The sequence below is a fragment of the Hibiscus syriacus genome, unplaced genomic scaffold (assembly GCF_006381635.1).
Source record: "Hibiscus syriacus cultivar Baekdansim isolate YM2019G1 unplaced genomic scaffold, ASM638163v2 tig00110422_pilon, whole genome shotgun sequence".
Taxonomy (NCBI): domain Eukaryota; kingdom Viridiplantae; phylum Streptophyta; class Magnoliopsida; order Malvales; family Malvaceae; genus Hibiscus; species Hibiscus syriacus.
In genome coordinates this window covers 252,647-267,283 of record NW_024062732.1, presented here as the reverse complement: position 1 = coordinate 267,283, position 14,637 = coordinate 252,647, and the positions used below count along the sequence as shown (strand labels likewise).

The 14,637-nt window shown below is 32.9% G+C and overlaps 1 protein-coding gene and 1 pseudogene across 1 annotated transcript; one reads left to right on the top strand and one right to left on the bottom strand.

Annotated features, from left to right (window-relative positions):
* Positions 1-8,594: 8,594 nt before the first annotated feature.
* On the top strand, positions 8,595-10,874 carry LOC120124633 (annotated as a pseudogene).
* Positions 10,875-11,380: 506 nt separating this feature from the next.
* LOC120124614 (neo-calmodulin-like) lies at positions 11,381-12,291 on the bottom strand. The gene is made up of 4 exons (XM_039143235.1): positions 12,108-12,291; positions 11,869-12,026; positions 11,656-11,736; positions 11,381-11,544 (listed from the first exon to the last, which is right to left on the bottom strand). The coding sequence occupies exons 1-4, from the start codon at positions 12,217-12,219 to the stop codon at positions 11,407-11,409; spliced, it is 489 nt and encodes a 162-aa protein (XP_038999166.1). The 5' UTR covers positions 12,220-12,291; the 3' UTR covers positions 11,381-11,406.
* Between the last annotated feature and the right edge of the window lie 2,346 nt (positions 12,292-14,637).

Sequence of the window (14,637 nt, the reverse complement as noted above, 5' to 3'; positions counted from 1 at the left end):
TCTATTTTTATTTATACTCTATGAATGTATACGTATTTGGGAGACTCTCATATTTTGTAAACTTGATTTCGATTCCATTTAATTTATGATGAATGATTTTGATGTTATTAAATGTTTTAAAAAGAATTTTGGGATGACCATTTCCGTGATTTCACGTGACATCGTAATCCATAGATCTTTAGGTCGGACTGGATTAGAGTGCTACTGGTGTAGTTCAAATTCATGGATGTTTTTCTTTTCTTTTTAAGACATTAATTACAGAATAACTATGTAAATATCTTATTGTATAAAATAGAATCCTATTAGATGGGTTACCTCAGTGGCTATGCGCACGCAAGATATCCCCAAGAACTGGGTTCCAGTCCCTTTTAACCTCATTTTAACACCTTCCTCTGTATATAGCTTTTCTTTCAACCAGATGGTGCATCAGCATCTAGTTGAACTAAAAATAATTAAATTAAATAAATCTAAATTATAAAAAACATTCAATCAAAGTGACATATATCATAATCTAATTGGAATATTAAATTTATTAAATTAAATCATGACCAAATTGATAGAATATAAAAGTATTGAGGACCAAATATATGATTATACAAATTTTGCTAAATGTCACGTCAACACTTCTGTTAAAAATTATCAGTAGGTGCTTAATTGATAAAAATTAAATAGTTAGATGGTCTAATTGACAAAATTAAAAGATTAGTGACAAAAGTAAAAGGGCTAAATAATTAGTAGTCATTAGTATATTTTACCCTATTTTTAATGTTCATTTTTATAATTTTTTATTAAAATAATAAGAAAATAAGATTTCTGAAAGATTTTTAATTATTTAGTAATTAACATTCATATATCTTCTATAGGCTTTGTGTTTAAACATTAACAGACTTTGTGTTTAAACGTTCACTTACAAAGATAATAAACGTTCACTTACAAAGATAATAAACATTCACTTACAAAGATAATAAACGTTCACTTTGTCTTTAATCATTGGGGTCGTTTAATTCATGCATATTCATTTTATAATTAAATTTTAAAGATTTATAATTTTTTTCAATTATATTTAAAATGAGATCAACTAACAATCAATTATTTTTGTGGGATAACGAATTATATCCCTTAAACAAAATTAGTAATTCAAATCCTGACGATTGTAAATGAAGCAAATTGAGTTAATAAAGTCGTCTCCCATATTGGGTCTATGCAAAACTAAGGTATGAATTATTCAATCAAGAATTGAATATAGGTAATTAATTCCAAAAAAAGTGAAATCATTATTTGGAACTTCCTATTAATATTTAAGGTGAATTATTTATTTAGTCATTTAATTAATTTTGTGTTTTTGTTTCGTTTTAGTTACCCGTTGTTAAAAAATAAAAAAAATGTTGATATGAAATTTTCTTTTGTTTTTCAATGATTACTTAATATTATATGATGACACATCAATATCATTATTAATATTTTAAGGACAGATAATTAGGCATAGTTGGTGACTAAATACATAATTTATCCTAATATTATTAAATAAAAAAAAGTTTAAACGACGACGTATCAGAAACTTCTTCCATCTTCGTATTTCCTATGTATTCACCATTATTTTTAAAGTTCTCTTATACTCGTTAACTTTCGGCCAAATTGGCCCATTATGGCACCCAGGCAAATTATTTAGACCATTAGGGCACTCAAACATTTAATTTGGGATCTACGATAAATTGAACAATCCTCATGGAACTCATCACGCCGGAGTGATGAGTTCTATGGGATATAATTTTTTAATGGTCATGTCAGGTGGGCCCCAAACCCAGAATTAAAAATATATCTTGAGGGACTTGTCACTCCGGTGTGTCGAGTCTCATGAAAAGAATATTTTTTGTATTTTTTAAAAGAAAATAAAAAAATAATAATATTTTATGGCATGGAACTCGTTACGCCGACGTGACGAGTTTCAACGGGTATAATTTTCAAAATTTTGACCGTCAGATTGACCGTTGGTAAACGGTCAATTTTAAAAAAAATTTCAATGGAACTCGTCACGCCGGTGTGACGAGTTCCAACGACTATTTTCAGTTTGAAAAAACTAGCCATTGGGTAGAGTGATATAAATAGATGTTTGGGTTGGATAGATTTTCATTTTTAATCAAACATTCTACTAAGAGCAAAAACTTTTGTGTTGAAAAAATTGTGTTGAAATGGCATCAAGGATGAAATGTTACGTCTTGATGAAGTTCATATTTCGTCGATCGTGCTAACAATGTAAGTTTAATTTGTTTTATTTCATTTTAGTTTTGAAAAAATTAAAGTATTAATAATAATTATTTTATGTAATTGTATTAAATAATTTATTTTCAAATTATACTGAGAAAAATGAACCATTCGTTATAGAGGAATGATGAATTAAGAGTCACATCAGCGGATGTTGATATATCTTTCACAATCCGGATTATATGGAGCGAAGTTTCTTCGCGGATTTAAGGTGATGTCGGCACTGATATCGGCGTTGATTGAGCGTTGGAGGTCCGAAACGCATACGTTTCATTTACTTTGTGGTGAAGTGACAATAACTTTGGAAGATGTCGCGTATCAACTTGGCGTTCCGATTAGTGGTATGACATTGGTGCTTCGCAACACTTATAAGGTAAATAATGTTATTTCAAATTTATTGGGAAAAGAGGCTCCAACCGATGTCATTGATTGGTTGCGGGTACGGATGACGTGGTTGGAAAAAGAATTTAGAGTAGATGAACAATCAACAGAGCAAGAGGTGATATATGCAGCTCAAACATATATTTTGACATTGATTGGAGGGATATTTCTACCAGATAAATCGGGCAATTTGGTGCACGCCCAATATCTTCTGTAATGGAGGATTTTGTTGTATGTCGCCAATATAGTTGGGGTTCTACAATTTTGGCGTTTTTGTATCGTGAACTATGTAAGGCGACCGTAGTTGTTAGACGAAAAAAGCGGATGTAGCGGGTTGTTTGGTTTTGCTCCAATAATGGGCGTGGTATCGTCTCCTGTTTATGACGCCTATTACATATGCTCTTATAGAGTTTCCTCTAGCCGCAAGGTAAAATCATGTATTTAAAGTTTTCATATTTTATAATATTTATTTAAATATTTTGAAAATGACAATAAATAACATAATTTTTGTAGATGGCAACACCGAATAATCAATACGAAGTTGTCGGGTGCAACCAAAAGAGATATTCAGATGATAATTGATATCGCCGGTAGACATGCGGTAAATTTTCTTATTTTTTGCATTAACTTTTAAATTGTAATATTAATTGTTTAATTATACTACATAATACTTTTGATAGTTTAATTGGATGCCTTATTATGAGTCGGATATCCAACGGTGTCTACCACCAATGTTCTTTGAAGGAGCTGACACATGGTGTGCCATAACACCATTGCTCCATTTGCAATTGTTGAGATCCATGCCGATAGAGGTTTGCGACAATTTGGGTTTCACCAACCTATAGAAATGTCAATACATAACATTGACGATTAGCATAAAGTAGATACGCGTGGGAAGTATAGCGAAGATTGGCCGAGGAAACATGCTACATTCATATATGATTGGAAAATAGACTTTACGATTGCCAAATCGTTCCAAGGTACAACCCGAAGATTTTGATTTCAATGTTTCTCCCTACCTTCAAAATTATGAAGCAAATGCGAAACCATACTTGTAAAAAGGGTATCGGTACTCCTAAAGGGAGTATCGATACTACCTTGTTATTTTTAAATCAACTAGTCGTTGGGGCTTGATGGTATCGATACTATGTCTATGGTATCGATACAACTATACAAAGTACTATCGGTACCCCTTCTGGTATCAATACCATTTTTGCATTATGAAATTTGAGCAATGCTGGTAGTATCGATACTACCTTGTGAGTATCGATACTTCCATTACCTTTGGTATCTGTACCATATGAACAATATCAATACTGTGTATGAGGTATCGATACTGTTAAAACAATATCAATACTACTTGTACAAAAACGTATTTTGTGATCAATTCAAAGTAAAATGAACTTTGAATTTTTTTTGAAAACTTTAAAACCTTGAACAAATTCAATTCAAGTCCAAAAACATTGTGCCTTAATTGTTATATCAAAGTATAGATCAACATTTTGTAACGCCTATTTTAGCGTCCAACGCGATATTTTGGAAGATGTGGATAATGTTTTCTTTTATGACCTTCACCTTGCAGTGGCCACAAAGTTTGGGTTGACCTGACTCTCTTTAAGGATCATCCATATCAGTATGAATTCTGCTAGATTCAAGTCGACCCGTAACTTCCTACGCAATTGAGGATTTGGCAATCATTTCTCAGAAATTGTGCATGTAGGTCAGTATATTTCATTTGGGAGGTACTTGAAGTCACAACTGTAAATGTTGCGCATAGTGTGCAAGCTATAACAATCATCAACATATAAGTATGGGTCAACATTGATGTGCATACATGCAACAACATCAGTGCATGGGAACCTAAAAGCTTGAAATCGACCACAAACACCATCTTCTATTCAGATTACCAGTGTATGTTATAGAATTACCTCCTCATGTGCTCGAACTAGAGTTTGGACAACGAAATCAGAATCAAGTCTGGAAAAATTGTGGATAAACATTGATGTTGCATGTGTTTGATTCTTTTGCATTGCCTTCTCTAAATCTGGAGCCCAATTTCTCCCATTGCTGACATGACATCAATTTGTGCACTTTTGTCTGCCCATACTTTACCCAACCTAAAGTAAGTCTCCCTAACAATACCTGCTATCGGAGATGTCGAATCCCTTTCAGCACTGAGTTGATACATTCAACAAGGTTGGTACTCATATGGTTGTAACGTCAACCCACAACATCTTATGCTTGTGATCATCTCTCCCTTGGTATTTCAGCGCGAACTCATACACATCATCTCCGTATCTTCTCAAATTTTCAAGGCGTGTATGGAAGTTTGGTTGGAGTAAAAAATATCCTAAAAACAGTAACTTAAATGTTATTTAAAATAAACATTAATGAAGCAAAAATAATTAATGACAAATGCTAAGGTACTTACCTATGTTGATAATCTCATTTTTGATCTTTTTCTGCTTAAACCTCTTTATAGCATTCTACGCGATATGAAGTATACAATATGCAAGATATGCGTGAGGTGGCGTCCATCTATTTTCGGGTCTACCAATTATGCTTAACAACCCATGCGACCGATCTAAGATCATACAAACACCTTCTTGAGTGACAACATGAGAACGTAAGTTGGAGACAAATTCTCTGGTGAATCATTTATTTGCAAAATCTAAACCCTTCGATAGCTGGCTTAAACGTCCAGGACAAACCACCAAAAATTCTCTTCCGGGGATAACGTCTCCCTCAAGCGTGACTGCAGGATGAGTATAATACCTAACAATGGTTCCAGGATGAAAATTCCATTGCTTGCAGCAGACGTGGTAGCTCATTATATGACTGATCCCAATCGCCATACAACAATGAATTTGATTTCCATTTAGCCATCCATGCCTTAATAAGTCGAAATATAACCAAATGTATTCGAATGGATGCCACTAACACAGAAACGGGCACTCTTGGATTTTTTCCCACCAACAGCTTCATATAAGAGCATATGACATACGAATCTAAATGTATGTGGTATTGTGTCAAAGAGGTCATTGTGCATGCGTGATTTGTATTGAACCTTGTGACTTCCCACAACATCTTCCGTTGTAGGTATGATACCCGTATCCTCCATTTACAACCAACATCATGATGTATACACTTACGAAATAAGTTTTTTGACCCGACTCCGCGACATAGAATTGAAGATGAGCTTTGATACAATACTCATTGATTGCTAGTTGTGCCTCTTTTTTGTTTCAAATTGAGACCCAATAGCCAACTCAGATGACCGCTCGTCTGAAGAACCCCAGTGGGCAACACATAACTCTGGCATATCAAATATTTTAGGATTCCACATAGTATCTTAGTTAATATCATGCATTGCAACTGCATGATGATATGAGGCAAATCATGATGATTGAATTCAGGTTGAGGGTCTGTCCTTGCCCAAACATTTGAATTATTATGCAATCCTTGACATCATGAAACAGCTACCTCCCATACATCTGCCTCAACATCCAAACCTTGTCCCTCTAAACCAACCTCAACAATATCTGACTCATCAACTAATGTTGTGTCGTCATCGTTTACCAATGGAACAATGTCTTCATCATCTTCGCTAAATTCAACATGGCTTTCACTGAACCGTCCAACAAGGTTCTCATCACCATAACTTCCATGTGGTTGAGAGGGTCATGCTTCTTCTGTTCTTCGACTGGTACTGTTGACGTCGAAATATCAGTTGCATTCGTCGTTTCGACTTACATCTCCATCATATTATTATCTGATGATTAATGAAGTCCAACCATAACATCAACATCGTCATCATCATCAAGCTGAACTTTTCCATATGTCATTGGATTTGAGGAGATCAGGTGCCGATAACTTAAACATGAAACATAAGCTCCAAGTTTTCTCTCAATATTTTGCTTCATTTGGCGATGCGATATATCTACATGGAACATCATATTAATCGGCATGTCTGACTTAAACACAATTCCAACATCAGTTTGTAGAATTTAGCTATTATAATGGGCAACTGTGAATAATTTATTGCTCATTGTTTGAAATGATTTTGGTTAGATGAAAAAAAAATTCGCGTAGGAGATTGAAGATAAAATGAGTGTCTAATGTAAGAGATTGAAGATGAAAGAATTGTCTAATGTAAGAGATTGAAGATGATGTCCACAACTTAAAGGAAAAACATATTTTTCCCGTTAGAACTAGTCACACCGGCGTGACGAGTTCCATTTAAATTTTAAAAAAATAAACCGTTTACCAACAGTCAATCCAACTGTCAAAAATTTAAAAATTATACCCGTTAGAACTCGTCACGAAGGCCATAAAATATTATTATTATTTTTTAAAAATATAAAAAAATATTTTTAATGGGACTTGTCATGCCGGAATGACGAGTCCCTCAAGATATATTTTTTATTTTGGCTAAAGGCCTCCTGATTCGGCCCATTAAAAAATTATATTCCGGAATGACGAGTTCTATAAAATTATATTCCGGAATGACGAGTTCTATAAGAATTGTTCAATTACCGTAGATCCTAAATTAAATATTTGAATGCCTTATGAGCTAAATAATTTATCCAGGTGCCGTAATGGGCCAATTTGGCCTTCACTTTCTTTCGATTTTTCTCTCTCAGGCTCAGATCTCGTTAAACTCGTAAATAGAGGTGGGTATACGGGCTACCGCCCGTTTAGCCCGCGGATTTTGACGGTGCGGGTTTAAACGGAGCGGGCTAAAAAGCCCGCATTCATAAACGGTTTTGAATTTTAAGGCCGCGGCCCTTCCATTTAACCCGCGGGCTAAACGGGCTTACCCGCGGCCCGTTTAATAAAAATAATTTTAAATGCTTTAAATGCAATAAAAAATAATGTTTTAACTTACTACACCTTTAAAAATGATCGAGCAACTTGAAAAGGAAGGTAGCACCGTCAAAATAATAAATAATATTTAAATTTTATTTTAAATAGCCGAAATATTATAAAATAATTTTTTTAATTTTTTAATCATATATATATATATATATATATAATATAATTACTTAAACTCAAAATAAAAAACAATATTCATTTATATCACCAAATTGAAAAATAAATAAAACAATAATCACATTATACTTTTATAAAACACGATTATTCAAGGCTATAATATGAAGACACAGAAGTGTCTAAAGCAGAAATTCAAACATAAAAATTCAACAAAGTCAAACATTATACAAATCTAACAAGAAAGTTGTCAAGTGTTCCTAATAATTATATTTTATGGATACTTTAGAGAAATACTAAAACATAATATGAAAATATAAAATAAAATACTTACAATATAAGAGTAAATTTGAAAGATACAATTATACTAAAATTGATAAAATATAAGTCATTAACTTTTTAAAATATATTTATTTTGTAAAAATCTTTAAAGTTGAAAAGTATGTTTTCAACTTTTTTTTTACTTTTCTTTCTTATTTTTAATCCAAATATTATGTTTCATGTGATATGTTATTAGAATATCACGTGACTTTTTATAATTAAAGAACAAAATGGATAACATACTTCATGAAAAAAAATAAAGGTCAAAATTAAATAAAAAATTCTTTAAATACAAAAATGATAATGATGTATATTTAAATGAAAAAAATATCAAGAAACGGTAAAATTATGACAAATACCTTAATAAATTTAAAAACTACAATAATTATAAGTAACATCATATTTATGGGTAATTTATTTTCTTTTTCTATAAAATTCTTTAAGTTTATTTTTTCTAAAATTTATAAATTTTAAATTAAGCGACTTTAGCGGGTTTAACGGGTAGCTTCGGTTATACCCATTAAACCACGGGTTTAACGGTCCAGGCTAAAAAATCTGTAATTTAAACGATCCTTAATTTTTGAGGCCCGAAACCTGCACGGATCGCGGGTTAAACGGGTAGGGTTAAACGGATAACCCGCATGCCAGCTCTCGTAAACCATGTCGCTGCTGAATCAGCTACCACAATTCAAAGAAACCAGTTGACTTTTCCTGTATTCGAAGTTCTTTACTTTACGAATACCCTTTTGTTTTGTTTCTGAAAAATTTTGAAAAATTTTGGATGGAAAACAAGGAAAACAGAAATGGATATTTTTTTTTGGATATTCTTCTTTACTTGAAAAGATTTTTTTTTTGCTTTGGATAATTGATTCACCTTTAGTGTATTGAGGGCTAACTGAAAGGAGGATTCTTGAAAATTTGTGTTAACTTGATGGTTAGGAAGCTTTTTTCCTTATAATTAGGTTGATCTCTTGGATTTTATTGATTGGTCTGGAGTTGAATGCCTTAATCAAAGCTCCAGTCACTCTTTGTCTAATGCTCTTAAGCAGGTAACTCTCTTCAACCTGTTATTGTTTCTCTTAATAATGGCCGGTTTTCATTCGTTATTGAATTATGTAGGCAGCGAAGCGTACTTTATTGTATGGAGAACTAGTTGTTTAACTGTAGTTCTTTTCAAACATTGATTTTAGGGTTAATTTTATTCTCCATTGTAAAGATCATGCATTTACTTTGCTATTTAAGTTGCTTTTGTGGGGAGTTTATGATCATGAATCATTCAATTTTCTTCTCATGAATTAGGGTTATAGAGAAGATGAAGGTTTGAATCTAGAGAGTGATGCCGATTAACAACTTCTGATTTATATCCCTTTCACTCAAGTCATTAAAGTACATTCCATAGTCGTCCTTGGATCCGAAGAGGACGGTAATGTTTTTCTATAGTCACCTTCCCATAAATCTTGAATGCAATCACATAGAAGCAAAGTTCTATTGACTTATCCCGTTGATGTTTCAAGTTGTACTCCACTAGAATTACCCTTCAGGTCGTCGATTTTTGTAGTATTTTAACATGAAAACTGCCTTTTCAGGTCCAAAGACGGTGAAGCTTTTTGTAGACAGGGAACATATGGGGTTTAGGTAAGGCCTATGGCATTGTTACATTCTCCCAATTTGTTTATCTATTTTAAGAACTTAACATTTCACTGAGAATGTCTCGTTTTACTTAATGTAGTAATGTCAACGACTTCCCTCCAAGTGACACTGCTGTTTTATACCCCGATAATCTAAAGGTACATCATTGTTTGTCATTCCATTGTCAGTTTTATTTTAAGAAATCATTGTGAATTGATAAATCTCACAATTTTCACTCCCTTCTTCTTTGCAGGGGAAACCAGTAGTCTTGAAGTATGTCAAGTTTCAGAATGTTCGTAGGTATGTCTATATTTTGTGTACTTGGCGTGCTCCATTTAGTCTTTGTCTTAACGTTATGTAAAATAGTGATATTGTTACTTTTCTACCAGCTTGACAATACTTATTGAAGACAATCAGTCAGGTTCAGAGATCACAAAGGTTCAGAAGATTGCTTTATATGGATCAACGTATGTTTTTTTAATAATTACAGTTCCTACTTGTCTGCATCCTTTTATATCATTCACTACAATCAATACAGCCAGAATTTGTGCGGAAATTATAATTTCTTACCGTACAGGAGATATGTTTATTATTTACTTCTTGTTTGGGGCATGAACTTATGTTTTAGTCACTTGTGAACTCATTTTCAAAGTACTGCAATGCTCGTTACTTGTTACTAGTAAAGAAAATGGGTAATTCCGTACTGGAGATTTCCAAACTTGAGAACTAATTGAATCAAGAGCTTTCTGGCATTATCTAAAACTAGCAAAGCAAAACAGAGCTGCTGAGCATGGTGTAATTTGTTATCAGCATATGCTGCCTTTTTTTCCTGTTAGCAACTAGCTTTGCTTTTTTCTTTGGTCTATATGCAACAACGATCACTTAGAATCAAGGATACCTAGCTTTGCTTCATTGCCTTTGTTGGATATCATTTAAGTGGTCTATATGTTTTTCCAGTCAGTTCTTGTTCTAGGCTTTGGGGTCTAATCTTGACTCACTTTAGCGTGTTCTCATATTTTATACGATTTCATGGACGACAGTCTTTAACTTCGGCATTGAAATATGTACCAGCCGGTTTCCCTGATATAAGTTTTATTATAAATGCAACGATAATCATTGGCTTAGGGATTAGAACAAAAGAAAAGTGTAATGAACTATTTTCCCTCCCTTATATGGCTTCTGTATTTCCTCTCATTGTATACGCACGCATGTTTTCAATGCAGGGTGGAAACAACGGACTAAAGGGGTTGAAGAAGATTGAGGATCATCAACCCTGAAAGGAGAGGGAGGAAGATCAAGAACATGGATGATGAACCCTTTACTTTAAACATTGATTTCCATTTCTTCTTCAAGTTTTGACTGAATTACTTTGATGAGAAAAATGCAGCACCTGAATTCTGAAGAAAAATGTCATGTTTATGTGACAGCATCAGCTTTAAGGTTCATTAAAGATTTGACAGAGAACAAATGTGTTGAATAGTGGCGGATCAAATAATTGTAGAATTGTGGATAGCTGAAAAACAATTACTCGCTAAATTCACATTAATCATGATTAGGAAGAAAATGCTTCCTTTTGTTATACAATTGTAGAATTATTAGCAAATATATGGCATTTTTATTCTTTGGTTAGCTCTCCCGATCTATCCATGAATATATATAATCTTATTCAGAATTTAAGAATACTATGCATTTTAAAATTTAAACCTCTTTATATATGATCTTATTCAGAATTTAAGAATAATATATATTTTAAAATTTAAACCTCTTTATGTATTCATTACAATATATTAAGTTATTTTTGGTGAATAAAATAAAACTTAGTTATCAAGCAGTGGCCAACATCATTCTGACGAATTCTTCATAGTTAACTTGACCATCTCCGTCCAAATCCGCTTCTCTAACCATCTGCTCTAACTCTTCATCTGTTAGTTTCTCGCCTATGTTGATCATCACCAGCCTCAGCTGCCATTTACGGTATTCAATTCAAATCCATCAATTTTCGACACAATATTTTACATTTAGTATGCAAATCATATCCGTGTTTTAACATATTGATTATAAGAATTGACCAACCTCATGAGGTGATATGTAGCCATCTTCATCTTTGTCAAACACCCTGAAAGCTTCTCTCAGTTCATCTTCGGCTTCTGCTTCCTGTACTCCAAACAAGTGATATTTCTTTACGGATGAAAAAAGAGAATTCTCGAGGAAGGACTTTTTTACCGATGGTAAAAAGCCTTTTCCCTTGTAGTGATATATGACGCTGAAGATAGAGTAATTGATTACCTTCATTTTCCTTGCCATGAGATTCAAGAATTCCCCGAATTCAATAGTTCCATTGCCATTGTTATCAACTTCATCTATCATGTTTTGGAGCTCTTCTTCTGTTGGATTCTGATCCAATGACTTGAGTGCAATGGCCAGTTCTTCCATGGTTATGCACCCTATAAACACAATTCATTCGGGTTTTGAAAACAAACCGATAATATCACCATGTATTCATATAACACAAAGAATAAAATTACCATCTCCATCTTTGTCAAAGAGACAGAAGGCTTCTTGGAACTCAGCAATTAGTTCTCCAGACATGATTTCTCCCATGTTTGCTGATTTTAACATGAGGAAACACAAGATCATGCAAAATATTAAGACAAAAAAAAAAAAAAAAACTGAAGACCGATGCTTGAACAGCAGTCTCAAGTATCAATCTTCTGAAGCTTCCCTTGATCAAGTTAGTTAAAGAACAAAGCATTTTATAGTTAAAGAAAACTGATGACGTGAATAATTGTAATAAATGAGCTTTCTGGTAAGTTGTCGAGTTTTTAATTAATTTCAATGTTCATTTCTTAAAGTCTCGTTCATTGATTTTTTGTTTGAATTCAATTTTTCATTTTCCATGAGACTTTTCTCTAGGATTTTGGCCTTGAAGCTGCCTAGTACATTTCAAATTATTATTTTTACAAGCGAATATTTCAACTTAATTATTATTTTTAAATAAATAAATAAATAAATATATTTTTTAAAAATTATCACCAATGTTTCAAATAATAAACTAATATACATTTAAAATTAATCAATAATTAGTTATAGAATACCAATAAATTATTCTGGGGAGACTAAAAGTTGAATTGTCTTCTATGAAATGTATTTCCAGCATTCAATGTAACAAAGAAAATAAAGTCTAGCTTGAGTTTAGTTTTTAAATACATTGAATTCAAAAATGTTAATTCTTAAAAACTATAGTATAGTTATTAGGTATTTTCATTAACAACTTGTGTAACCTAATTTTCTTATTTTAGCACTTGACCATTTCTTAATGTATGTGTTAAAACTTTAAATTTAATGTAACTTTGACTTGGATTGATTTAAATGTTAAATTTAATATCATTATAAACTATCATGTGAATTTATTTTTTTAAACATTTTTTAGTATGAAATTTAGTACACTTTTTTTGAATTAATCACTAATATTCGATCTATTGACCGACTAATTCAGATTGAGTATTGCAGAGGCGAGGGCGATCCTCCCAACCCAGTTTACTCCATTCACAAACGCCATGATTCGAACCCCTGACTTTGCTTAAGGGACATAGTATCCCATCCTACTAGACCAACTGGTTGTTAGTGAAATTTAGTACACTTCGATCTGATCAAAGTATACTATCATGTAAATAAATTGAAATTTAATTATAAAAATGAATATTAAAATCTTTTAAGTAAAATTAACTCTGCTTGGAAGCCTAGCTGTACTAGGACCCAAGTGGGCAAGTGCCAGACCTAAAATGTTAAAATATTTTAGATAAAAAAATTAAAAGTTTTGAATTCCAGCAGTACCCAATTGAACAAGTTCCACAAAGATTCAAATTATTTATTTGATTATCATCCAACATGTTCTAAAATTAAACTATCAAATTTATTACTTATATTCATATTTTATGATGTACTATATGATATTGCAGATTATAGTGAAATTTAAAATGGAATTTGACTGGAATTGCATGTACTTGTAATTTTCGTATACCGTACACTTGGGGAGGCGCTGGTGGACTTTCATTAATTTTATTTTCAAACTTGTGATTAGCACGGCGTCTCTTGGGGCAATTTCCATGCTTTGATTTTGCATTGCCATACTTGGAATCATGATTAAATCTAATCGATTCTCAATAACATTATTCTATTAACAAATTGACCTTTCTCGATTATCTTGGCAATTTCCACAATCTTCATGCCAGGCCTAAGCCGGCAAAGAAAGAGAGAACATAACATCATAGAATTATTATGTTGTTGTTTTTTGTTTTGTTTTGTAGATGGTATTTTGTATTAAAAGATAAAACAAAGTAAATCATCTCAAAGACCTCATTAAAAAACTTCCCTAATCTTAAATGGAGGAAAAAGAGTGTAACTTGAGATGGTGAGAACCAAATACACAACAAACTTACATCAAACAATCGAAAACCAACCCTTCAGCAATTTCCCCAGCAGAACCAAAAAACCAAACTAGACGAGCAATAATAAGGAATATCGAAACTAAGAGGGACCAAACACATACAAACACAACCACAAAACAAAAAGCGAGCCAACACCTCTAACAAAACACAACCACTCCAGAACTAGAAAAAAACAAACGGATTCAACCTAAGCACAAGCACAGAGAAACACTCGAACCTTACTAAAAACACCAGCGACCCAAGTAGAAGCATCAAAAACTCCAAACATATTTCACAAGAGAAATCAATCGAAGAAAACCGATAACCTTCTCAGCTCTGCAAATTCCACCCCAAAGCAACGACAGCCGCTAGAGCCAACTCAGCTTCATCATAATCTCCTCGAACTCCCACATAATACACTTCATCTCTGCCTCCAACAAGATTGCATCTACTTCTAACGATTGGCCTACCATCCCGACACCTTCGATCAAAGATTTTCCTCTTTCCAAAGATGAGTCTTGACGACGCTCTCAGACTGACCCCACACGCCCGCTTTCTTCTAGCCTTAGAAACTCTATCAACACTCGAAGAACTGGGGATAATAGGCCTCTTAAGAGAGTGCCCAGAA